At 54.3% G+C, this 26927-nt stretch overlaps 1 protein-coding gene across 1 annotated transcript in view; it reads right to left on the bottom strand.

Annotated features, from left to right (window-relative positions):
* Positions 1-187: 187 nt before the first annotated feature.
* ZC3H3 (zinc finger CCCH-type containing 3) overlaps positions 188-26927 on the bottom strand; it is a 97852-nt gene continuing 71112 nt past the window's right edge. The window contains exons 6-12 of the mRNA XM_046641755.1: positions 22230-22272; positions 21995-22156; positions 21818-21887; positions 19277-19408; positions 3277-3461; positions 2191-2579; positions 188-368 (exon numbers count right to left, since the gene is read on the bottom strand). Coding sequence (XP_046497711.1) covers positions 337-368; positions 2191-2579; positions 3277-3461; positions 19277-19408; positions 21818-21887; positions 21995-22156; positions 22230-22272 — 1013 coding nt within the window. The 3' untranslated portion in view covers positions 188-336. The remainder of the gene's footprint in view (positions 369-2190; positions 2580-3276; positions 3462-19276; positions 19409-21817; positions 21888-21994; positions 22157-22229; positions 22273-26927) is intronic.

Here is a 26927-nt window from a genome sequence, read left to right as displayed (position 1 = left end):
CCACGCCACAAGGCTGCTGCCATACTCACAGCAGGGACGGGCCTGGGGCAGAGGGTTGGGGGTGCGTCCTGGGAGCGAGGCTGAGGACCCAGAGGTGGGGAGGTGGGTGATGTGGAGGGTCTGACTGAGCAGGGGCCCAGCCCGAGGAAGAAGGCAGGGCCCTGGGCACACTCTGGTCATGGAAGGCTGAGAGCCAGGCGGGCAGGGTGGTGGCCCTGTGGCCCCCAGTGGGGGCTTGGTGGCGGGCGGTCCCTCCTCTGGGGTGGTGGTGGGCGGAGCCTCCTTCCTCTCCAGGGACGAGGGGCTGAGGTAGGCGCGAGCTGGCCCCCTGGGCCCTCACAGACGGGGTTTGATGTGCAGAGGTTTCCCTGTTCCAACAGGGACAAAGGTCAGGCACCAGGAGCCCCCCAGCCAAGAGAAACCCCCCCACCGCCTAGCTTCTGGGTCAGGATCGGGGCACTCCATCAGCCCAGGCCTGCACAGTGGGGCTGCTAGAAACAGGGAGGAGCGGGTTTGGAGAGGCCGCCATCTTCCAGCCCCTCTGCCCACCTGCCCTGGGATCCAGCTGCCCAGCAGGGCACGGACCTGGCCCGTGGTGCAGAGAGGGGCAGCAGCGGCCTGCCAGCTGGGCGCTATAAATACCAGGTGCACGCCACCTGCATGCAGCACCAGCACGCTCACACCTGCAACAAGGCTGCCAGACGCACACGTGGCGGCCACACGGCGCCTTCCACGTGAAAAGCTAGGGTGTATGCGAGCAGTTGGCTGTTGGGGGGTGACTGAGGCCCCTGTGCAGGGTGAGAGGGCCCAGAGCAGGTGGTCTGGAAGGGCTTCCCACTGCAGAGCACCGGCCTGTGGATGAGAGTCCCGTCCAAGGGGGGTCCCAACCCATGTGTCCTGAGCTCACTGGGTACCACACCTCTCCCTGCTCTGACTGCTCCGGGACATCTGCTGCCAGGTCCCCGTCGACCACAGATGCCTCCATGTGGCTGCCCACAGGCACAGCACTGTCCGTAGGTCTCCCGCAAGCCTGCCTCTCCTCCCAGGTGCCCCTCTTCAGGGCTGAGGACCTCAGTCACCTGCTCAGCCAAACTACAGGCGGGAAGTCAGGCCCAGCCAGCCGGGGCCCCAGGCCTGCAGACTTCACAGGCCTCTGCCCGAGGCCTTGGTCCCTCCTGGGTGGCTGCTTAGGCAGGTGCAGCTAGGCCCTGGGGCCATCCCAGGCCCACCCCAGGCCCACCTCCACCTGCCCCTCTAACTCCCAGCCCTGGCCAGGCAGAGCGAGGCCGGGCAGGAAAGGAAGGCTGATGGGGGCCCCCAGGCCAGGGGAGGTCTCTGCAGCCTCTCCTGAGCCTTGCCCCGCCGCCTGCCTCCTCTGCTTCTGGAGTTGGCTAACGGCTTCCTGAGCTTACAAAAAAAAAGAGGCGGCTTCTTCAGGGCCCCCATCTGCTCCTTCCCCACCAGTGAGCCGAGAGGCCCACCTAGATAGAGGGGCCAGTGCCCTGGCCAAGGGGTGGGAGGGCCTGGCCGCAGCTCCGTGCCCCTGCAGCGGGGGCTATGAATGGGCGGCGCGGGCCGGCCCCTCCGCGTGGGCGTTTGAGTGTGCTCAGCGGAGCTGTTCGAGAAGGCTGCAGCAAGCATCTTCCATTAACGTTACGACCGTGAAATATGACAATAAAATGATAGCCGTATGGTCGCAAATTTGCAGCCCGCCGAGCTACGTGGGGTTTATCGTCACTCAGACGCGCGGAGAGCTGTAAAATGTTTACAGAAAGGGTCGTTTGCAGCCATAAAATCCTCTTTTCTCTCCTAAACAAGGCTGAGTGGAGCCATTTACCGAGCCCCAAATGTTCATCGGGGGAGAGGGAACATCTGTTCTCCCCAGGAGCGTGCGGTGATCTTCCAGAACAAATTAACAGAAATGGGTGCTTCCTAATTAAATCAGCCCTCGGCTGGGGTGGTCTGTGCAGGCGACCGCTGCTGCTCTCACACCTCAGTGGGCCCTGCCCCTGTGGCCAGCAGGTGTACACTCGCCAGCCCGGGACACAGCGCAGCAGCGCCCAGCCCACACTGGGCCCTCTGGAACCATCCAGGCCCCACCTGGAGATTCTGACTCGGTGGGACTAAGGTGGGCACTGAGAAGGAGTCCCTGGCCATGCTGGGCTGGGCTCTGGGGGCCAGGCTGCCTACCTGAGTCCTTGGTTGGGGGGCTCCTGGAAGTCCGGGCCCTGGGCTGGCCTCCTGGGCTCGGCGAGGACTGCAGGGAGATGAAGGAAGGCAGCTTGGAGAGGCTGCCGGAGCCTGTCACTGTCACCGCAGAGGCAGCCTCTTCCTGGAGAGACAGCTCCTCTTGGTCCAAGGACAGGGAGGGGGACGAGAGGCAGGGGGGAGAGGAGGAGGGGGAAGAAGGGGAGGAAGAGGAGGAGGAGGGGGAGGAGGAGGGGGCCTTTGATGACAAGGGAGAGGCTGAGGCTGCAGCTAACACCCGGGGGGAGGAGGGAGGGGAGGCTGAGCCAGCAGCCATGGAGGTGGGGGAGCTGGGCATCTGTCTGGTGGGGCGCTGGGTGGCCGAGGACTTCCTGTGGGAAAGGAGGGGAACAGAAGTGTGAGGGGAGGTGACTGCTTGGCAGGGCAGGGGCCCGGGGGGCAGTGGCCAACCACCTGTGTGGCGCCTGTCCCAGTGGCAGGGCTCCTGGCCCCTCCTCACCCATTCCTATCCCAGCAGCCACTGCACATCACCATCCAGGCCCAAGGCCGGCTGGTGGCCCCAAGGTCAGGCTTGTGACATGATGGGACCTGTGGCCTGAGGCAGCTGGGGTCGGCCCAGCCAGCAAGCTCCAGCTCACACTGACACTGTCCTCACCTTCCGGAGCCTGTCCTCCTCATCCATGAGGCTCCTACACTCACAGGCCAGGTGGGCACATGGGCCCAGCCATGAGCATCACCCAGGATCCCGCAGTCTGCTGGGGGTGGGAGTGGGTGGCAGAGAAGGTCCCACTCCCTCCCTGTGGTGGAGGCTGGGTAGCCCCACTCAGGCTGGTCTGGGCCAGGGACACCCTCGACTCTGTCCACCCTGGGGAACCGCAGTGGGGCACCTCTGGAGGTCACTTCATTCTCAACTTTGGACTGAGGTTTCTTTTTGGGTCTGAAACCCAAAGAGCTGGGTCGGGGTATAGCGGTTCCCCCAAGAGGTCCTGAATGTCCCCCAGAGCAGGGAGGGGCTGCTTCCTGTCCACCCCCAGAGCTCACACATGCAGTGCCCGCTGTCCCCGTCACCTGGGCCCGTGGCCGCTGGACACCCTGCTCCTGGGGGCTGTGCTGCTGGGCTCTGGGGCCATGGGTGTAGCAGTCTGCCGGCTGAGGCGCTTCTGGTCGCGGTGGAGCAGCTGGCACTGGGCCCCCCGGGGGCAGACACCCCTGCGGGAGAAGTCTGGGCACAGCAGTGTGTGCTTCCTCTTGCACTGGAAGGAGAAGGGGCAGAGCGGGGCGAGTGGTGGAGGCCCCTGTGTTGTGTGTGGCGGCCCTGCCTGCTCCACCCACGTGGGCTCAGGGCCAGAGGCTTCCTGTTGGAGGGCAGAAGCCCTGAGGCCAGGTGCACTGGGCCTGCACCCCCACCCATTCCAAAAGATGCCCCCTGAGCACTCCAGGGGGCGAGGGCACCGCCCAGCTCAGGCCTGAGCCTGGACTGAGGGCAAGGACTGGGTTGGCTGGGGGTTCTGCCAAGCTGGTGTGGGGATTCCCAGGGTGCTAAGCCCTTCTCCGGAGCACAGCTCACCCATTCTGGTGGGAGACGGGGGTGGAGCTCCAGGGCGGGGGACCTCAGAGGGCGGGGTTCAGGTTTCAAGCCCAGGGGTGTGGCAGGTCGGCCAAGGCCAGGCAGCAGGGGTTGAGGCTGGCCACACACTCGATCCACTGCACCTGTCATGGTGGCTAATTATACCCTCGGGGGGGTGGGTAGGCAGTGGGGGGCATCCGGCAGGTGCTCCAGGCAATGTGCACCCGCTGGGCACCCGCTGGGCCACAGGGAACTGTGAAGCCTCTGCCCATGGCCTGCCTTTCTCCCGCTGCCCTCCCTGAGGTGGGAGGCCCTACTGTGTGCCCACCTCTTGCATGAGGCCGTTCCAGGGGAGGGCTGTCCTCTTTTCCCCACGCCCCCTGCAGCTGGCTTAGTGGGCATGACCCGGAGGAGAAGGCAGAGAGTAGTGAGCCTGGGGCACCCTGACTGCCCTTCATGTTGGGCCAGGTGACAGGCAGCTGGGGATGCGCTGGAGAGACCCAGACTCAGACAAGAACCACAGCAAACAGAGCAGCTGCCAAGCTCACCCAGAGTCCAGTTTACAGGCAGCCCCAGTGCCAGAGTGGCTGCGTGCTCGCAGTCCGGGGTGTGCTCTGATGCAGCGAATACAGCCGCGTGCCACATGGTGACGTCTCGGTCAACAACGGAGGGCAGATACGATGGTGGCCCCATAAGTTTAGTGCCATCCAGCCTAGGTGTGTAGTAGGCTGTACCATCTAGGTTTACGTAAGTCACTCCATCATGTTCGCACAACAACGAAACCGCCTAGCAACACGTTTCTCAGACTCTGTCCCTGCTGTTAATCAACACACGACGGTACGCAGCAACGGCCGCCAAGCCACTTCCTCCCAAGCCCCATAACCTCCCTCTCTGGAATCTGTCCTCTGAGTCCTGGCCCTGCCCCCAGAACCCAGGAAAAAGAGCCTGGCTGAGGACCTCATGGAGCATGCCACCCATTCTGTGAGAAGGATCTGGACACTGGTCCCATTCTTGTCCTCACACCTGGCCTCTGGCTGCCACCAAGAGACTAGAAACCCTTCACACTGGTGCTTGGGGTCTGGCATGCAGATGGGAGCAGACTGCAGCTGGTAGGCTGGCTGGGAAGGTGGCAGGGCCACTGCACACCCACTGTGCCTCACGCCAGCTCATACCTGCAGTAGGCTGGACCCCCTGCCCCCAGCAGAAGGCAGGCTCAGGCCACAGCGGCTCACTCACTCCTTCCACATGGAGTCGAAGCCCCTCTCCACTGCGCCCGGCTGGCGACACAGGGTCCTGAAACCCGGTGGCCCCACCCTAGTGGGGAGCCCTACAGGGACGCTGAGGCGCCATGGCGGGGTTGGCAGCCGGCGCTGGCTACAGGGACTGGGCAGGCGGGGTCTTCTGGGGAACAAGGGCAGTTTGGGCAGGTAGAGGGGATAGGAAGGACCTCGGGGGGAGAGGGCCCTGCACCAGATAAGAGAAGACCCACTGCCAGCAGACCCTCCAACAGCCAGCTCTGGATGCCGGGCTGCACGTGGAGAGGCGATCAGAGGGTGCCAGGGCCGGCGCCACCCTGGCGGTGGCCATGAGCTACACAGCTGCTCTGGGCACGACATGCAGGAGGAGGCCAGACTCGGCAGAAAAGGAAGAATGTGAGAGAAGGCATTTCTGTTTCCTCCCTGATCACATGTTGAAATTTGTGAGACAATGGGTAAATAAAGTTCATTTCACCTGTTTTGTTGTTTTTTTTAACTAGAAACTTTTAAATCCCACATGTGGTTCCCAGCTGGCTGACCTTCCTAGTGGACAGTCCTGGTCTGAACTAACCCTCTTCCGGAGAACAACCGAAAACCTAGTGTTGAATGTAAAGAACTTTCTCAAATCACCCAAGAGCTATCAAGAAAGTAAAACGACAGAAGAAAATCTACTGGGAAACACGCTGGACACAAAGCAACCCCCAGATTCCAAAGGCCCGAGCTCCCCATCTAGACCACACTCACTGAGGAAAGAGCAAAACCAACCCACTCCAACCCCCAGAGGTCTGGAGATTAAGAAAGGCACAACTAAATAAGTCATGGGCCAAAGGAGGAACAATGGAAACGAACAATATTTTAGAAGTAAATGATAACACGAAAACGCCCTGTCCCACGTGACGGACGAGCTGCCGCAGGACTCGGGGAGGCCCCAAGCCCTGTGGGCCTTCAGCAAACAGGATCGACCACCTCAGGGCAACAGCGGAATGACCCAAAGAAAGCAGGTGGAAGGAAATAAAGAGAAGAATACAAATTAATAAAATAACAAAAATGCAACAAAAACCAAGGGAGTCAAAAGCTGGTTTTTGAAAATATTAATGAATGTTTCCAATAAGATTCATGAGGAAATAAAGAGAAAAGGAACACAGAAACGACATTAGAAAAGATGAAAGTGCCATGGCTATCACTCTGCAGAAAGCAAAAGGGCGTCAAGATGGTGCAATGAACCAACTTTATGCCAATGAATCTGAAAACACAGGCGAGATCAACAAATCCTAGAAAAACTGACAAGAAGAAAACTGAAAGCTGAATGAATATTCCCGTGAGCATAAAGGAATTTGAATTAGTCGTTAAAGACAGCAAACTCCAGCCCAGGGTTCTGCTGGTGGTTCCACCAAATATGCAAGAGACGCGTCACTCCAGCCTCACACCAACTGGTCCACAGAAGAGGGAAGCAGAGAACACTTCCCAACTCGGCTGATGCGGCCAGAGCAATCTTGAAACCCAAACCTGACCAGTACCAGATGACAAAAAACAGTTAGGCCAATTTCACTCATGAACCAAGATTCAAAAGTCCTACACAAATTATAAACAACTGAGTCCTACAACGTATAAAAACACTAGTATATCAGGATCAAGTTGAGTTTACCTGAGGAATGCAAGGTTAGCTTAACATCAGAAAATCATGCAACAGAAATTAGCACATTAACAGACTGAAAGAGAGGAATCACATGACCACCTCAATAGACACGAAAGAAGCGTTTAAAAAAACAGCACAATTCAAAGTTGTGCAAATCAGTGATCGAAAAGAACTTCCTTAGTTTAATATAAAGCCTTTCCCCAAAGAACCTTCCAGAAGGCATCACTCATCAAGGGGAAAGGCTGTAAGCCCACTACCATCACAGTCAACACTGTCCTGGGGTCACAGCCAGGGTGGGAAGGCAAGCAAAAGAAAGAAAATGGAACTGAACTCAAAGGAAGAAGAAAATGGTTATTATTTGCAAAAGATGTGATTGTCTATGTAGGAAAACCCAAGAGAATCCCCAGGTAAATTATAACAATTATAACATAGTTTAGCAAGGTTGCTGGAAACAAAATCAATAAAAAAAATTATATCTATATACCAATGAACAGTGAGAAAAATAAAATTTAAAAATATGTTTATAATAACAAAAAAAGTGGTAGGAGTAAATCTAACAAGAAAAGTAAGAACTTTAGTAAAAGACACCACAGGAGAGGCCTGCCTGCTTCGGGACAGACAGCTCGTTCTTGGGCAGCAAGGCTCGCTGCAGAGACAGGTGCCAAGTGTCAGCAAACTGAGCATGGACTCAGGACAAGCTCAACCAAAATTCCAACTTCTCAAAAAATTTACATTGAATTTAAAATACATTTCTGGAAGAATAAAGGACAAGAATAGCTAACACGGCTGTGAAGAACAACACGGTGAAGGAATTTGCTGTATTATTATGAATTCCTGTAAAGCTTAAATAATCCTGAGAGGATGGGATTGGCTCAGGGACAAGCTGAGCAATGAACAGAACAGAGAGCCCAGAGACAGACCCTTGTCTACGAAAAGCCGGCTCTCGAGGAGCTGCCTACAGGTCCAGGGGGGACAGGCTTCCCCATATAAGGACGCAGATCACTCGCAGCTGGCTAAAGGCGGGAGCCCACAGGGTGCGTGAGACACGAGGCCTGACTGGCAGCAGGGGAGGAGTCCTCCACAGGACACGGAAAGCACACACCGTACAGGAAGACTGAGGAGATGACCTCCACCAAAATTAAGAACTTTTGTTTTTCAAAATGTATCACAAAGAAGTGAAAAAGTAAACCACAAACGGAAGGAAGGTATTTGCCACTTATCTGACTGACAAAAGATTAATATCTACAGTATTTTATATTTGTATATTTTTTACGTTCATATTTATATTTTATTAATTTCCTGTGAGTCAGTAAGACAAAACCAACCCAATGTAAAAATGTCCCCACCCTCACTTAAAAAACCAACACAATCTCAGGTATTTCTCCTAAGAGAAGGCACAAAGGGCTTAAACATAGGGAGGGGGTTTGGCTTCATTTAAATCAGAGAAAGGCAAACTTAAAAATATAGTGAAGTAACTTTTAATCCTTCAAATGGTCAAAAAAAAAAAAAGAGGTTGAACATTACCAAGTACTGGCAAGGAAGCTGGTCCACGAGTGTGACAGGCACAAGCTGCCTGGATATCGTCGAGTTTCCTATCAGAGGACCGTCATACGCTCCACGCTTGTGGCCCATGCCTTGCTACAAGCTCTAAAGCCCTGGTCCCCACGGCGGGTTGGCAGAGCCTGCGGCACAAACTGTTCCCCAACATGCTAGCCTGCCCTCCACGAAGCACATTCCGCAAAGGCAAGGCCACGAGGGACCTGGACCAACTGCACTGCCCACCCATGCTCGCTTCCACAGCCACTGGACCTCCTGGGGTCCCCACTTGCATTCTAGGGCCCTTCCCCACTGCCTCCCTGCCCCAGGACAGGTGATCTGCCAGGACAGGGCCAAGTGGTAACCGTGGCAGAGCTGGGGAGTGCAGGGACTCTGGTGGGCCTCTCTTTGGCTACGAACACGGTGGAATCTTCCATCTGGCTTGTCCCCAGTAGCCTCCAATGCTCGTGCAGCCCAGGGGCCACGGGCCTTCCCATTCCACAAGGGTCCTGCCAACTCATCTCTGCCCTCGGGCTCCTGCACGGGCAGTCTCCCTTGGCACTCCTCCCTCCTGGGTGCTAGGTCTGATCTCTACTGCCAGCAACACCTCCACTGGGGTGGCCCATCAGCGTGCCCTGTCCTCAGTGATTCACCAGCTTCCTTCTCATCCTCCAAAACCAAAGCCTCTCCCTTCTCCAGTTGGAGGGCATCCCAGACTCTCCCCTCTCCTCCCCTCTGCAGGCCTCTCGAATGCATCTACTTCCCTCTATTCGCCAGGCCTACCCTAGGCCAAGGCCTGCTTCATCGATTCCAAAACTGGTAACCAAATGCAATGTCATATCCTGGAACGGAAAACAGAAATTAGTGGAAAACGGTAAAATCCAAATAAAGCCTGGAGTTAAGTTGGTAGTAACATACCAATGTTAACTTTTTAGTTTTGACAGATGGCTAGTTATGGTCACGTAAGATACTAACAGTAGGGAGACTGGGTGAAGGGTATATAGGAATTCTGCACTATCTTTGCAACTTCTCTGTAAATCTACAATTATTACAAAATAACAAGTTTTTAAACACAATAAATGAACAGCACTCTATGCTGGGCCCTGAGTCATGAACGAGCCCACACAGGAGGCGGTGAGGTGGGTGGGGGGGACCAGGGACCCCCTCCAACTCAAGGTGCTGGCTGGGCTGGATTCCTTCTGAGGGCATCAGAGGTCACTGGAGAACAGGACCCAGAGCCTGCAGCAACAGAATCTGACCCGAGGGCTGGATCTGTCTTTCGGAAAGGACAATTAGATGGGCAAGCCTCTGGGAAGACAACCCAGGGAAAAGAGAGGAAACGCAAATTAAATACAGATAGAAAAGGTTAAAAGCTCCAGATACAAGAGAGAATGTCACAGTCGGCCCTCTGTACCCAGGTTCTGTATCTGAGGATTCAAATGCCCCCCTGCTCGAAAGGCCTACGATGGTTTGTATCGAACACGTGCAGACTTCTTTCTCGTCATTATTCCCTACACAATACAGCGGAACAACTGTTCTTACAGCATTTACATCTTCTCAGGTGTTACGAGTCATCCAGAGATTATATAAGTAAACGGAGACCTTACTTTATTGTGCTTCTCAGATATTGAATTTTTTACAAATTGAAGGTTTGTGGTAACCCTGTGTCAAACAAAAATGCTGGTGCCATTTTTCCAAGAGCATTTGCTCACTTCATGTATCTGTGTCACATTTTGATAATTCTCGTCATATTTCAAACTTTTTCATTATTATATTTGTTGTTGTTTTTGTGTGTGTGTGAGGAAGACTGGCCCTGAGCTAACATCTGTTGCCAATCTTCCTCTATTTTATGTGGGATGCTGCCACAGTGTGGCTTGACGAGCAGTGCTACGTCCACACCCAGGATCCGAACCTGCAAACCCCGGGCTGCCAAAGCGGAGAGCACAAACCTAACCACTACACCACCTGGCTGGCCCCTTCATTATTATATTTGTTACGGTGATCTGTGATCAATGATCTTTGATGTTACTATTGTAATTATTTTGGGGTGCCACAAACTGCACCCATGTAAGATGGTGAATTTAATCAATAAATGTTGTGTGTCTATGTTTGTTTCTGAGGACGATTCGCCCTGAGCTAACATCTGTGCCAGTCTTCCTCTATTTCGTATGTGAGACGCCTCCACAACATGGCTAATGAGTGGAGTAGGTCCTTGCCTGGGATCTGAACCTGCGAACCCGGACAGCCAAAGCAGAGTGCACCGAACTTAACCATTACGTCACAGGGCCGGCCCCACTGACAAGCCATTCCCCATCTTTCTCCCTCTCCTCATGCCTCCTTATTCCCTGAGACACAGCAACATTGAAATAGGCCACTTAATAACCCTACCATGGCCTCTAGGTGTCCAGGTGAAAGGAAGAGTCTCACGTCTCTCACTGTAAATCAAAAGCTAAAAATGGTTAAGCTTACTGAGGAAGGCATGTTGAAAGCCAGGATAGGCAGAAAGCTAGGCCTCTTGCACCAAACAGTTAGCCAAGTTGTGAATGCAAAGGAGAACTTCTTGAAGGAGATTAAAAGTGAACACACGAATGACAAAAAAGCAAAACAGCCTTATTGCTGATGTGGAGAAAGTCTGAGTGGTCTGGATAGAAGGTCAAAGCAGCCACAACATTTCCTGAAGCCAAAGCCCAGTCCAGAGCAAAGCCCTAACTCTTCAATTGTGCGAAGGCTGAGAGAGGGGAGGAAGCTGCAGAAGAAAAGTCTGAAGCAGCAGAGGTTGGTTCGTGAGGTTTAAGGAAAGAAGCGTCTCCATAACATGAAAGTGAAGTGAAGCGGCAGGAGCTGGTGTAGAAGCTGCAGCAAGTTACCCAGAAGATCCAGCTGAGATCGCTGGTGAAGGGGGCTGCACCGAACAACAGATTTTCAGTGTAGACGACACAGCCTTATTCTGGAAGAAGATGCCATCTAGGACTTTCATAGCCAGAGAGGAGAAGTCAACGCCTGGCTTCAAAGCTTCAAAGGGCAGGCTGACTCTCTTGTCAGAGGCTAATGCAGCTGGTGACTTTAAGTTTAAGCCACTGCTCATTTACCGTTCCAGATATCCTAGGGCCCTTAGGAATTATGTTAAATCTACTCTGCCTGTGCTCTATAAATGGAACAGCAAAGCCTGGATGACAGCACATCTGTTTACAACATGGTTTACTGGATCTTTTGAGCCCATCGTTGACACCTACTATCAGAAAAAAAGATTCCTTTCAAGATATTACCGCTCACTGACAATGCACCTGGTCCCACAAGAGCTCTGATGGAGAGGTACAACGAGACTAATGTTGTTTTCAGGCTTGCGAACACAACATCCTTTCTGCAGCCCATGGATCAAGGAGTAACGATATATCATAGAGCAGAAATTAATAAAATTGAAGAGAAAAACAATAAGAGAAAAATCAACAAAACAAAGAGCTGGCTCTTTGAAAAGATCAATAATGACAAACCTCTACCAAAACAGACAAATAAAAAGAGAAAAGTCACAAATTTTCAATATCAGGAATGAAACAGGAGTCACTAAAGACCCTACAGACATCAGAAGGATAATTAGGGAATACTTCAAACAATTCTACATACATACATTTAACAATTTACCTGAAATAAACCAATTCCTAGAAATACACAATCTACCAAAACTGACTCAAGAAGAAATAGAAAATCTGATTAGATTCATATATAGTAAGAAGATTGAATCAATAATCAAAAACCTCCCAAGAAAGAAAAGCCCAAAACCAAATGGCTTCAGTGGTGAACTCTACTAAACATGAAAAGAAGAATTAACACCTATTCTTCTCAAACCCTTCCAAAAAACTGAAGAGGCAGGAATACTCTCTAACTCTGAACAGCCAAAACAATCTATGAAACTAGCCTTACCCTTATACCAAAACCAGATAAAGATACTACAAGAAAAGGAAGGTAAAATAAAAAGAAGATCAATATTCCTTATGAATACAGATGTAAAAATCCTTAAGATACTAGGAAACTGAATTCAGCAGCATATTAAAAGAATTACACATCATGACCAAGTGGGATTTATTCTCAGAAGGGAAGGATGGTTCAACATCCAAAAATCAATCAACGTAATTGTAATTCAATGTGGTCAAATATGATTGACTGACTGTCTAATAGAATGAAGGGGGAAAAAGACCACATGATCATCTCAATTGATGCAAAAAGATTTGACAAGATTCAACACCTCTTCGTGCTGAAAACACCCAAAAAACTAGGAATAGAAAGGAACATCCTCAGGGCCAGCCTGGTGGTGCAGCGGTTAGGTTCGCATGTTCCGCTGGGGGCCTGGGTTCGCCGGTTTGGATCCCGGGCGCGGACATGGCACCGCTTGGCAAGCCATGCTGTGGCAGGCGTCCCACATATAAAGTAGAGGAAGATGGGCATGGGTGTTAGCTCAGGGCCAGTCTTCCTCAGCAAAAAGAGGAGGACTGGCAGCAGATGTTAGCTCAGGGCTAATCTTCCTCAAAAAAAAAAAAAAAGAAAGGAACATCCTCAACATGATAAAGACCTTATATGAAAAGCCCACAGCTGATATCATGCTCAATGGTGAAAGACTGAAAACTTCTGAAAGCTCTTCCTCTAAGATGAAGAACAGACAAGGATGTCCCCTTTTGATACTTTTATTCAACACAGTATGGAAGTTCTAGCCAGAGCAATTAGGCAATAAATAAATAAATGAATAAATAAAAGGCACTCAAATCAAAAAGAAAATTATCTGTTAGCAAATGACATAATCTTATATGTAGAAAACCCCAAGAATCCACCAAAAGAATTATCAGAGCTAATAAATGAACTCAGCAAAATATCAGGATATAAAATCAACACACAAAAACAATTGTATTATTACACGCTTACAACGAACAACCTAAAAAGGAAATTAAAAAACAACTCAATTTACAATAACATTGAAAAGTACAAAATGCATAGGAATAAATTTAACCAAGGATGCAAAAGACTTGTACACTGAAAACTACAAAACGCGGCTGAAGGAAATCAATGAAGGTCTAAATAAACTGAAGCACACCCCACGCTCACGGCCGGAGGACCTACTATTGTTAAGACGACAATACTTCCCAAAGTGACCGCAGATTCACTATCAGAATCCCAGGGGCGGACACAGTGGTTAGGTCCGAGCGCTCTGGTCTGGCAGCCCGGGGTTCGCAGGTTCAGATCCCGGGAGCAGACTCAGTACCGCCCGCCAAGCCACGCTGTGGCAAAATCCCACATAAAACAGAGGAAGACCAACAGACATTAGCTCAGCGACAGTCTTCCTCAGCAAAAAGACGAAGATTGGCAACAGATGTTAGCTCAGGGCCAATCTTCCTCACACACACAAAAGAATATGGGGCTGGCCCCGTGGCCGAGTGGTTAAGCTCGCGCGCTCTGCTTTGGTGGCCCAGCGTTTTGTCAGTTCGAATCCTGGGTGCGCACAAGGCACTGCTCAACAGGCCATGCTGAGGCGGCAACCCACATGCCACAACTAGAGGGACCCACAACTAAAAATACACAACTGTGTACCAGGGGGCTTTGGAGAGAAAAAGAAAAAATAAAAAAATCTTAAAACAAAAAAAAATCCCTTTCAAACTCCCAAAGGCCTTTTTTTGGTAACAGAAATCGAAAAACTCATCCAAAAATTCATATGAAATCTTAAGGAACCCTGAATAGATGAAACAATATTGGAAAAGAAGAACAAAACGTGAAGGATTCACACTTCCTGATTTCAAAACTTATTATAGGGGGCCGGCCTCGGGCTGAGCGGTTAAGTTTTGCATTCTGCTTCGGTGGCCCAGGGTTTGGCTGGTTTGGATCCTGGGTGCGGACATGGCACCGCTCACTAAGCCACGCCAAGGCGGCATCCCACAGGCCACAACTAGAAGGACCCACAACTAAAAATATACAACTGTGTACTGGGGGGTCTTGGGGAGAAAAAGGAAAAATATAAGCTTTAAAAAACACTTATTATAAAGCTTGAGTATTCAAAACACTGGTGTAAGGATTGACATATAGACCAATGGAATAGAATAGAGAGCCTGGAACCAAACCCTTACATGGATGGTTAATAGATTTTCAACAAAGACCTTTCAACTGGGAAAGTACCATCTTTTCAGCAAATGATGCTGGGAAAACTGGCTATTCATATGCAAAAGAATGAAGTTGGGCCCTTATCTAACAACACATACAAAAAATAACTCAAAATAGATCACAGACCTAAACTTTAGAGCTAAAACTATAAAACTCTTACAAGGAAACACGGGGGAAAAGCTTCGCGAGACACTGGACTTGACAAAGTTTTCTTGGTGTGACACCAAAGCGCTAGCAATAGAAGCAAAATCAATTGTATTTAATAAAAATAAAAAACTTTTGTGCATCAAAGTACACTATCAAGAGAGTAAAAAGACAACCTACAGAATGGGAGAAAATATTGGCAAATCATATGCTCTGAAAAGGGGTTAATTTCCAGAATATATAAAGAACTCCTAAAATTTAACAACAAAAAAACCCAATCGACCCAATTCAAAACTAGGCAAAGGACTTGATGTGTCTCAAAAGAAGATATATCAATGATCAATAAGCACATGAAAAGAAGCTCAACATCATTAGTCTTTAGGGAAATGCAAATCGAAACCATAATGATATGCCATCCACTAGGATGGCTATTAAAAAAAGAAAAGGAAAATAAAGCGTTGATGAGGATGTAGAGAAACTGGAACCCTCGTACACTGCTGATAGGGATGTTCAACAGCACAGTCATTATGGGAAACAGTTTGATAGTTCCTCAGATAGCTAAACACAGAATTACCCCATAATCAGCAATTCTACTCCCAGGTGTCTACCCAAAGGAAGTGAAAGCAGGGACTTGAACAGACACTTGTAGGTCAATGTTCATAGCAGCATTAGTCACAGTATCCAAAAGGTACGACCCGAGTGTCTGTCACCAGATACATGGATAAACAGAGTGTAGTCCCCTCACACAACGGTCTGTTAGCCATAAAAAGGAATGAGGCACCAACACGTGCTACAACATGGATGCTAAGTGAAAGAAGCCAGAAACGAAAGGACAAATAGTGTATGATTCCACTTACATTAAAAATCTAGAATAGGCAAATTCATCGAGACAAAATGTAGATTAGTGGTTGCCAGGAGCTGGGGAAAGAGGGAATGGGGAGTTATTGCTGAATGTTTAGAGATTCTGTTTGGGGTAATGAAAAGTTTCGGAAATAGTGGTGATGATGGTCGCACAGTATTATGAAGGTACTTAACGTCACAGAACCCATATGCTTAAATATGGTGTAGTTTATGTTATGTTTATTTCACCACAATTTAAAAAATTAACAATGTAATATACCACTGCATTGTACACTTAAAGGGGTGAATTGTATGGCATATGAATTACATCTCACTAAAGCTGTTAAAATACAAGAATGGCCAATAAGCACACAAGGTGCTTGCCATCATTGGCTGTCACAGAAACTCGAAATAAATCCACAGCGTGAGATCAGATAACCAGTGCCAGCAAGGATGTCACAGAATGAAACCCTCACTCACTCCTGGTGGGAATGTAAGAAAACAGGCAGGTAAACCTGAGTCGTCACTGGGCCCGGCACTTCCACTCCCGGTATCTACCCGAGAGAACAAGAGCCTACATCCACACGGGACTTGTACACAGATGTTCACAGCAGGGTTATTCAGAGTGGCTCCAAACGGCAAACAACCCAAAAGTCCATCCACTGGTGAAGGGATGAAGAGAACGTGGTCTCCCCCCGCAAAGGAGCTCCATCCAGCCATAAAAAGCAATGAGTCCTGACAGAGAGCACAGCACAATGACCCTCAAAAACGTGTTAAATGAAAGAAGTCAGACACAAAAGTCTGAGTATTGTAGGACTCCAATGTACGAAACGCCCAGAAAAGACAAATTTATAGAGACAGAAGGTAGGTTAGTGTTGCCTGGCCGGGAGTCGGGGCAGAGATGGGACCAACTACAAAAGGAGTTGAGGGCACGTTTGGGGTGATGCAAATGTTCTAACCCAGATAGTGGTTGACGACAGCACACTGTAAATTTACTACAAATCACTGACGCGGACACCTGCAATGGATGGCGTGGCTGGCGTGTAAACTGCCCCTCAATAAAGCTGGCTCTTCTTCTAACTGGCACCACCAATGCAGAGAGGAGAGGATGGAGAGCTTCATGGGTAGTTCGGGCGGGAAGGGCTCACTATATGGAGAAAAGTTAAATGAGGTCCCAACTCACACCACAGACAACTAAGTGACACTGACACCAGCTGACTCCGTGGGGCCTTCCCCACTTCCCAGGGCCCGCTCAGAAGGCTGCAAACTGCCACGTGAACCCCCTTAATCATCATAACCCTGCTCTGCGGTAGGCACTACCATTATCCCAACTTCATAGAAGAGGAAACTGAGGCTGGGGGTGGGCAGCTGGCGCAGGGTCATGGCTAACAGTAGCAGGGACAGGGTTGGACTGGGGTCCGAGCCAACATCCAGAGCTCTCCCAAGCCTGTCTTGCCACGCTTGTGAAGCCATGCTGGAGGAGAAGATGGAGCGCTCATGGCCCTGGGGGCGGGGATCCCTGGAACAAGACCCACAGGGCGAAAAATGGAAGGACTTTGCACCCCATAAAAACAGGAAGGACTTTGGCCTAAGGAAGGATTCCATGGGCAAAGTTAACAGGTGGTGACAGGGAAAATGCTGTCTGTGATTCCAAAACCAAAGAATGATCTCCAGAGAACGTAAGAGCTTCTGCAAGGCAGGGTGAAGCAGGGGACGGGAGCGGCCATGCAGAGGAGGGGATCCTAGCGACTCAGCTCACTGCTGGGACCGCCTCTAGCAGGCAGAGCGCCCTGCGCAGGCCGGGCACTAACTACACACAGGGATGGAGAAATAAGTCGATGGAGAACACGGGAGGGCTGGGCTACAGCAGGGGGTGTCGGCGTGTACTTGCTGTCTTGGTACAGAGGTGGCCATGGGGTAAGTCACACGCATGTACGTGGGTACTTCCCAGCTCTGTGCACCCGGAGGGGCTGGGGGCAGCGACACCCCAGCAGCAGTGAGCACCTAGCCCACAAGTTTTAAACACAACGAAAAGGAGCCAGGACTCCTGGGAGGAGTGGCCATTCCAGGTCCAGAACAGGGCAGGAGCGAGGTGAGCCTGCAGCACGCTGTGGTGCCAGAAAGCAAGGACGTGCCCCAAACACAAACTGGGGCCCCAGGAGCGTCCCCCTGGACAGTCATAGTCATGGACGTAACTCTGAGTACAGGAGGAACCCGAGTCCGCACCGGTACAAATACATAAACGGGAGAAACGGGGCGAAGAGAAAGCTCCTCCTCAGAAAGCACCACTAGCAAGTGTAGAGGACGATGGCAGCCAAGTGTGGCAGATGAGGAACGCTGGTGGCTGTTAAAACTAGCGGGTGACAGTGGGCTTTCCTGGAGTCTCAAAGTGTCTCCCACAACACGTGTATTAACTAGAAAGAAGACAAATGGAGCGACTCAGCTGACATCATGACAAGTGACCAAGGGGGACCAGCCACTAGCACAAGGAGTGATGGCATCCTAGGACCCTCGACGGGATGCAGGGACAAAGCACCACCACTGTGATGTCTGGATAGCAGACCAGCCAAGGTGACAGGCAACACACAGAAGGGCAGCCTAGTCGTCAATGTGTCCTGAGAGTCGGAGGGATGGAGGGGCTGTTCCCGAGGGTAGGAGATGAGATGGGTCAGGGGCCAGGCACCTGGCAGAGGCTGACCTCTGAGCCGTAGGGCCTGGAGCAGCTGCATGAGCCCCCCAAAAGGGGCAGGAGCAGCTTTACTCCCAGTCTAAATTATTCACAAGAAAAGGAAACGTGCCTCTTTAACAAGCCATGGCTTTATGAAGCAAGGTTAACAATTTCACTTGATTCAGTGGAATATTATGAACTCTCTGGGGCCCATTTGAGGACTTCTACTCTAGGCGCAAGGTGACGACTCAGCACTTTTTATATTATTTAGAGAATAAAGTTAACCCTCGCTGGCCCAGGCTGCTGCCTCTCGTCCCGCTGGATCCGGCCGGCTCAGCGCTTTCCCCCATATATAATTACAAGCTGCTATCCATCATGTGGCAGCCACGCAGCGCCGACACGCCGAAAGGAACGCAGTAAGCACTTCCACTAATAGAAGCAGAACTTAAATACCACTTTGATATTTTCATTTAAATTGGAATATTTTACAATAATCACCCACAGCCTCTGTGGGGGTCCTGCCCCCACAACCTGGGCCCAGTCTGGAATCACCTCGTGGACCCCCCTCCCTGGGAAGGGCCTCCCTGCCAGTGTTCCAGGTGTCCTTCAAGGTGACCCACCAGCTCCCGGTGAGGTCCCGGGTCTGCCGAGTCTGGCCTGGCCCAGGCCTCAGCCTTGTCGCAGGAGGGGAGGATGCAGTAGAGGGCTGTGCACAGGAAGGGAGGGGCGCGGTCCTGTGCTCCCGTGATTCCCAGTGTGAACCCTCGGAGCAAGGCGGCTGGCCCTGAACTGACATGTTCCCCTTGCTCAAGGCCCAGCCCTGTGGCCCCAGGCGCCTGCAGGGGATGACCTGGTGTCCTCATCTTCGTCGGGGGTCCCCATGCAGCCCCAGCCCTGGTGCCCCCAATGCAGACTGCAGGCCCCTGAGGCAGGGCTGTCACTTATAAGGGCTGGGGACAGGGTGGCAGCAGGCCTTGTTGCAGGCCCCTGGGCTGGTGAGCAGGCTCCTTCTTGGGACACCAGGGACTGAAGAAGCCCATCTGGGGACCCCCAGCCCAGAGCTGTGTCTGCCCGTGCAGCCTCCCACTGGCCCTGTCCCGGCTGAGTCCGCTCTGAAGCAAGCATGTAAGTAAGAAGGAAGGAGCCAGTTCGCTCAGCTGTGGGGAGTTTCCCACAACAGCAGCCCTCACGCTGACAGGTGAAGATGACAGGTGGGAGGAGGCAAAGCAGAGTCGCCCACCGGCCGGTCCCTGACTCCCAGCGCACCTGCCCCACCCCCTCACCTTTGCACCCAGCGGGCAGTAGCCTTTGAGGAAGTCGGCGCAGACCTCTGCCTTCCGGGACACGTAGACGTGGCTGTAGGGACAGTTGCTGTTGCTGCAGATCCCCTTCAGGAAGTAGGAGCACACGGGCATCTGTGGGGAAGGCGGTGGCCAAGGGTGAGGCCAGTAGCCCCCGCAGCCCCTGTGCGCAGGCCCCTCCACCCCTAAACCCTCCTGTCAGGCGTCTACACCCCACTACAGGTGATAACACTAGGACTCCAAGGATCCGCCAGGGGTTCCAGGCCAGGTGTGAGCCACAGACTGTGGCTGGAGACCCTCACCATGATCCTGCTCCGAGGGAGAAATGAACACACAATGCTGCCAGCAGGAGTGTGGCCAGCAGGAGCCGAGGGCACTGGAGGCTAGGCCAGGTGGGGCTGCCTACCCCGAGGTCAGACTCCTGGCTTCCCCAGAAGGCATGGCCACCCAGGCAAGACACATTGACCCTCGCATGGTCCAGACAAGGACATCGAGGCAGGGCTGGCCCTGGCTCAGATGTGCTGTCACCCATCAGTCACCTGCTGTGAGCCTGCCCAGTTTCCAGGCTGTGGTGCTACGGTGGGATAGGCCAGGAGGGGTTGGCATCTAGAAGGACAGGGCTGGCTGGGGGAAGGCAGAGCATGGGGGCTCTAGGTAGGGTGACGGCCTACGGGGCCTGGAAACTCGGCAGATTTCCTAGCTGCGTGGTGCGTGGGCACTGGACAGTGCCTGTGGGCTGGAGACCTGCCTCTGCCTGGAGAAGCCTGGGTGGTGGACTATTGGGAGGGTAAGGAGACACCTTGGAGCAGCCCAAGTCTTTGCACTGACTGGAGGCCAGGCAGAGGGTCTGGGGGAGACCCAGGCAGGGATGTGGAGTGGGCAGCCTAGGCAGGGCCATGCGGCCCCCAGCAGTCTCTGGCCCCCAGGCTGGGAGCAGAAGAAATGCAGCCCAGCTCCTCTCTGTTGGAGGAAACTGAGGCCCGAGGGCCAGTGGTGGTGGTAAGGGGTCTCTGATCTCACCCACCCTGACCGCTCACCAGGGACCCTTGGGGTGAGCCCTGTGCCTTCCGTGGGCCAGCCTCCTGGGCTTTCTGGGCCCATCGCAGGGAATGGGATGGTGCCACAAGCTCACCTTCCCAGTCCTGTTACCCCTCCCAGGGCCTCTGTGGGAGCTCGTCCCTCCTCCTGCCTCCTGTGTCAGACCTGCCCCACCTGCGCCCTCTGCAGCCCCCGGTCTCTGCTAGCCTCCCCACTAGCCGACACTGCAGGGCCAGGCTCCTCACGGCACCCCCATACTGCATTCCCGCCTGCCTGCCAGGGGACCCAGATGAGGGTTTCAAAAAGCCACTTTTCTGGGGTGAGGTGGGAGAGGGAGGAGGCCGGGGAGGGAGGGAGAGGAAAAGGCAAAGAAACAAAGGGTGATTTAATGTGCAAGAGTTTATTTTTAATTGTCTTTTAACTGCAGCGCAGAGGGGAAAAGGGCTGGCCCGTTTGGGGCTGGCGGTGGTGCGGCTGCAGACAATTCCCTTAATGTGGCTTTTGATATAGAGCCCAAATTAGCTCTAATAAAAAGGGATAATAAAGCCAAGTCTTACACCAAACGGAACTCCTCCTAGCTGTCAGTGCGGCCGTTATCAAGAGGAAACTGCGTTCTCATTTCAATTAACCTTGTTTGCACCCACCACGTCCACACAAATAACAATAACATTAATTCAGGGCGCTGGTGCGGGGCGTCCACATTAGACAGCTCGGAATGTGCACCGGCTTTGGAGCTGGGAGCTAATGAACCCGAAACTCGACGTGAATTTCCAAACTGCTCACAACAGAGTTTCGAAGCTCTATTAGGGAGAAAAATGCTGATTCTCTTCAAGTTCCTCAAGGGGAAAAGCTGTTGCAGCAGCAGTGCGCCTCTGCTGATCCGCCTCCCTCACTCGCTGAGCCCCCACTCCAGGCCAGCGCTGACCCCTGACCTCAGAGCCCCCAGCTCTGCCCCTCCCTGTGCGCTGGCTCACGCCCCACCATGGGGGTCTGCGTGAGGGGTCCACTTGTGCTCACTGCTCACCACGGGCCAATGGGGAGGGGCCATGAACGGAAGGGTCCAGCTGTGTGCCTCCCTCCCCTCCTCTGCACACCGGCACCTGGGGAGCCTGCAGCCTTCCTGCACACTGGGTCTCACACAGCTGCCCTCGCCAAGCCCAGGCCTGGAGAGCAGGTGAGACCTCGGCTGCCTGGGGGCACCTGTGGGCCACTGCCCTGGGCATGTGGTGAGGTGAGGGTGAAGACCTCCCATGCGGCTGGGGTAAGAAGCTGCCAAACAGGACAGCCCCTGTGAGGGGATGGAGGAACAGAGCCTTCAGGCCACACAGCCAGCTCCTCATGGACACCAGGGGACAGGGGTCTGTGTGTCCCAAATCCAAGGAAAACTTTGGGGGCACCCCCTGCTCGAAGGCTGGGTGCCTGGCATGTGGCCTCAGGGAACGCACCTAGGGGAGCCCGGCCCATCCGGCCCGTGCGGGCACTCACCTTCTCCTTGGAGACGTGGTGGGAGAAGGGACAGGTCCCGTCTGTCTTCTTGCATGTGCCCCGAACAAACCTATACGAATGGGGAAGAGGGTTCGAGGGGGCCAGTGAGACCAGGGGCAGGGCTTCACGCAGACCCCACGCCAGCCCACCTGAGAGGCCCAGAAGGGTTGGGGGCACCTGGTGCACACGGCCACCTTCTCAGGGTCGTGGATGTAGGGGCAGCCCTCGCCGCGCTTGCAGCGGCCAAAGCGGTTGTAGTACATGCAGTACTCCTCCTTCTTCCGACGCTTCTTCTGCCTCGCCTGCCGGACAATGGCCAGGCTGCGCTGGACGGCCCGGCTGCGGATGGGGCAGAGGCCGTGAGCCCAAGGCTGGACAGGGAGCCCCCACCCACCCAACCCCAAGGACGTACCTGGCCAGGGAGCGGCTGCAGCTGCTGGCAGGGTCCAACCGGCCTGTGGGCGAGAGGCTGGGTCACGCCAGGCCCATTGCCCCCCCCGCTCTGCCTTCTGTCCACTAGTCCCCAGCGCTGAACTCAGGCACTGCTGTGCTCTCCAGGAAACTGCTCGCCCTCCCCTCGGGCCGGGTCGCATGTCTTCCTGGGCCCCTGCCAGACTGTCCCTTCTGGGGACACAGTGTTGAGGAAGCTGCTGGGCTACCATCCCCGCCCCGCAGTGGAGAGGCTGAAGTGAGGCGGTGGGAATGAGCTGTGCAGGGACGAGGGCTCAGGGACCAGGGCTGGCATGGCTCCCCAAGGCCACTGGCAGTGAGCAATGGGCTCGCATCAAGGCAGGTGGTCCCAAGAACAGTGGGTGGTGGGGCCTTTCTGCCACCTCCCTCTGCCTGAAGCAGAGCCCAGGAAAATGGGATCTGAGTGGGGTCCGGGAATGCCACCTGGCTTTGCAGTAGCCAAAGATGTTCACATACTTAAAGGGTTGTAAAACAAAGACAAAGAAAAGAAGAATGAGGCTGCGGCCTGAAGCCCTCACCCCAGGCTCAGTGGGGCTGTGTGTCGACCTCGGCCTGTGGGGGCCTCGGACAAGTGCGTCTGGCTCAGAGGTCCCGTGGACCCTGGCGAGTGCCCACTCCTCACAATTTTGGAGATGGCATATGAGACGTTGCTCAAAACCCCACGCACAAAAACCAAGCAAAGCACCACTGAGGTCACCAAGTGTGGCCCAAGGGGGAGTTGTTCACAAAGTGGACAGCGGTGATAGGAAGGGAGCAGTGGGCACTCATAGCCAGGGCAGTCGGGGTTCGGGTGGGGCTGGGCTGGGGGAGGCTGGCGACGCGAGGCAGGTGGGCAGCACTGTCCTGGTGGGTGTGAGCTTGCCCTGCAAGATGAGGGTCCCAATTGATACACAGCCCCCTGCCTGCCTTTCAGACATAAGGTCACCCCCCAGGACAGAGGAGGGCAGGGTGAGAGCCTGCTCAGGACGGCCATGAAGGTTCTCTCTGCTCCTCACACACACACTTGACCCTTCCGAGACCAGATCTAATTTCCTACAGGCGACTGCTGAAATGGATCCGGCAGTAGGAGGCAAAAGTGACATCACTCACAAATTCTAGGGACCTGAGGCAATGACAAAGCATCCCAGGTTTAAAAAGGGATGTCCTGAAACTGCCTGGCCCTGAGCGGCCCGCACTGGAGCCAGAGCTGGGTGGAGGCCCTCCTGCCATTGCAGGCCCTCCCTCCCTCTCCCCAGGGCGACCATTCCGGGGTCCACTCAGCTCAGTCCTACCTCCTGAGCTCAGACCGGGTCATACAAGTGTTCTGACACTTCACACGGCCTGTCCAAACCCAGACTCCCTCGTGCCCCACAGACTGGAACCTCAGACGCCCCTCTCCACATCCCGCCTGCTGCTAGGCCCTGACAGCTCCCTGGACACTTGGCACACCATCTCTGGGCCAGCGCCCTCACTGCCCTGCTGGCGCTGCCCCTCTCGCCAGTGTCTGCCCCTCCCTGAGCCTCAGTCTCCTCAAGTTTAAAAAGGGCAGCTCCAGGGCTGAGCAGCAAGACCCGCAATGGGAAGGAAATGCTCCACACAGCGGCCCAGGCAGCGGGAACACAAGCAGAGCTGGTTACAGTATTATGATGTGGGGGAGGGGGAACACGAAACAGAGGGCCCAGGGTGTCAGCAAGACACAAGGAGGGGCGTGGGGGAGAGAGGGGCTCAAGGTGAGAGAGGCCAACGGGGAGGTGGTCTCAGGATGGCCACAGGCCACAATAAAGTCCCGGTTCCCAAACCAGGGACACCAGTCCTGGGGATGGCAGTGGAGGCCAGTCCAGGCAGCACGTGGTGTCCATACACCTGCCAGCCCCTGGGTGACAGTGCAATTTGATAGCTGCTGGTGAGCACAGCTTCCCAGGCTGTCATCCATGCTGCCGGTGACGCTGTGGCGCCATCTGCTCCCACCAGGGACCACTGTCGTCACATGTCCGCCCGTCAGATTCTGGCCCCCAGGCCTGGCCTGGGAGGGTGGGGTTTACTCCCCTTTCCACTTTTTACTCTTAAAAAGTGCCAGTGTAGGGCTCATGGTGGGAGTTTTGACAAGAACAAGAGGCACCTTTTCAAATGCTTTGCAGTGTTAAAAAATGCACATAAAGTAGCTGGCTTAAAGAGTGGCCACAGGGGCGCTGAGAGGTGCTAACAAGTTTAGCTGAAAACCCTCGGCAACCTTGGAGCAGGAGGCGCCAAGCCTTCCAGAGAACTTGCACTTCCCAGGGATCTTCCCAAAATAGACACAGCCGGCTCCTGGCAACCCCCACCCCCATCAGTCCCCAGCAGGCAGCGCCTCACCCCTGACGGGGCGGGAAGCCCAAGTCGGGGGCTCTCAGGTCAGAGGGAGCAGCAGCACCGCCAGCCCCGCCAGCCCCGACTCCCCCATGGCGCCCTGGCCTGCCTGGCCTTTCCTAGGAAATCAGGCCCCTGGTCTGCTGAGCTCAAAGCCCATTAGGCCCTAGCCCAGTACACGGTCCCCCTTAGGAAGAAGACTGAAATTGTAGATGCTGGGCTCCCACAGCAGAGGGAGCTCCAGGAAGAGGCATCTGGGAGGGAGGGAGGCAGTGGGGTGGGGCCTTGGCTCTGGCTAGGCTGGCAGGGCCCTCTGTCTGGTGCCATTCTGGGCAGGGCAGGCAGGTCACAGATGAGGAGATAGGTGGTGTTCATGGGTGGGTGGTGGCCGGTCCGCAGCAGGAAGGATACAGCCCCTGTCTGCCTCACTCTGGGGCCGGGGGGCTCAGAACAAGCACAGGGGCCAGCCCTGCAACCTAGGCTGAGAGGTGGCTCTAGCAGGTTCCACTCCACCACAGGGACTGTAGGCTCTTGGGGCCACGACACGTGCTAGACCCAGCACAGCACTCGTCAGGACCCACACCTGGCTGTACTGGGTCCCAGGCCAAAGTATGTGGGGAGGGGTCCCTGGGCTGGTGGGCCTTGGGCCTGGGAGGAAAGTGCTTGGTCCTAGGGTTCAGGGTGGCTGAGGTCTGCCCATAAGGCCTTGCCCCTGGGGCGGGGGGGGCGGGCAGGGACAAGGCTCTGCACTTCTCTTCCCCACAAAGCCTGGGATGCCTGGGGCACCCCAACTAGGGGCTGCTGCTGTCCTAGAGCAGCCCAGCAACTGGGAGGAGAGGAGGGAACAGGAGGGGCCAGGAGAGGCAGAGGCAGAGCCCCTGCCCCCTCCCAAGGAGGGCTGCACTTTCTTGCTGAAGTCAAAGTTCCGCTGACACCAGAAGACAAAATTTATTTCTTTAATTATTATTCATCTAAGTGGGCCGCTGGTCAGCAGGCATTCCCACAGCTGGGAGCAATCCACCTTCCTCACAGCGAGGAGTTGGCCACCCATACAGGGGTCCAGGCAGCTGGAGCTGTGCCCACATCTGCTGGCCAGGCAGAATGAGCAGGTCCTCGGGGGGCTCTGGCTCTGCCGTGTGCCCCAGGACAGACTGCCTTGTTGTCTGTGCTCCAAATCCCACCACTCAGCTGCCCACGAAGTGGGGAGGCTGAGGCCCAGGACTCAGGCCCCTCAGCCGCCAGCAAGACTGGGCCGCAGGACACAGGCTGCTGTAGCCTGCAGGGGCAGGTCAGTGGGGAAGAGGACTCCTGGGACCCCGCCTGTCCACCCTGCCCCGGAGGCCACTGTCCTCCTCACTTTCTTGCCGGGAGGCTGTGGGCTGCAGGGAGTCGGGGAAGGCCAGGACAGCTCTGGCACACTCCATGCATGTAAGCGGGAAGGTGGGATTCTGCAGAGCTCAGCACTTAGAGGGGAGCAGGCTCAGTGTGCCATCCTCCCCAGTGAGAAATGTGACAGCCCCTCCCTGGGCCTGCCGCCTGCCTGGGTGGGAGAGAGGGAGTGGCCCCCCTTAGGCCCCTCCCACCTGCTCTGAGGACCACCCCCAAGGTGAGAGCCTGGGCTCACTCGGGGCTCCAGCTTCAACTCAGAGCCCAGCGTGAGCGTGGCCTCCACACAGGTGTCTGTGAGGAGGCGTGAGTCCAAACCTCCTTCTTCTCTCAGCCTCAGGCACCTCTTGTCCTGCCAAGGACGCCACTGAGGATTGGGGTGGTGGGTGTAGCCCCACCCCAAGGGTTCACCCAGCCCACTTGGGATCGGGGTCCAGGGTGGAGGTGGCCCTCTGCAGCCCAAGGGATGTGGGCAGCAGGATCCTAACGAGGGCCATTAGGGCTCCAAACCAGGACCAGCTCCTGGGTCCCTGCATGCAGATGGTGCCAGTGCCACGACACCCAGTCTCTCGTCTGGCCAGGGAGGAGTCCCTAAGACCTGGTGTGAATGACTGAGGCTCAAGTGGGCATGGCTCCATGACATGTGGCCAAGGAAACACTGGCAGAGTCCCATCGGCCTGCCAATGAGTTCCATTCAGCCCCCGAGTAAGGAGAGCAAAGAGCAGACCTTGGGTCCTGCCTGCCAGTCAACCGTGGTGTCAGGGCGGGATGGGGAAGGGTGATGGATGGGGCTAGGCCAGTGGTGCCTAGGTACCCTTCACCAAAAGGCCCAGCCGGAGGCTGGGGACAGCAGGTATGACCCAAAGAGAGGCCACCTTGAGGCCTTGCCACATGAAGCCAACCGGGACATCACTGCAGAGTGGCTGCC

The sequence above is a fragment of the Equus quagga genome, chromosome 16 (assembly GCF_021613505.1).
Source record: "Equus quagga isolate Etosha38 chromosome 16, UCLA_HA_Equagga_1.0, whole genome shotgun sequence".
In the NCBI taxonomy this organism is placed as follows: domain Eukaryota; kingdom Metazoa; phylum Chordata; class Mammalia; order Perissodactyla; family Equidae; genus Equus; species Equus quagga.
The sequence above is the reverse complement of the archived record's forward strand: the minus strand, read 5'-3'. Positions and strand labels throughout refer to the sequence as shown.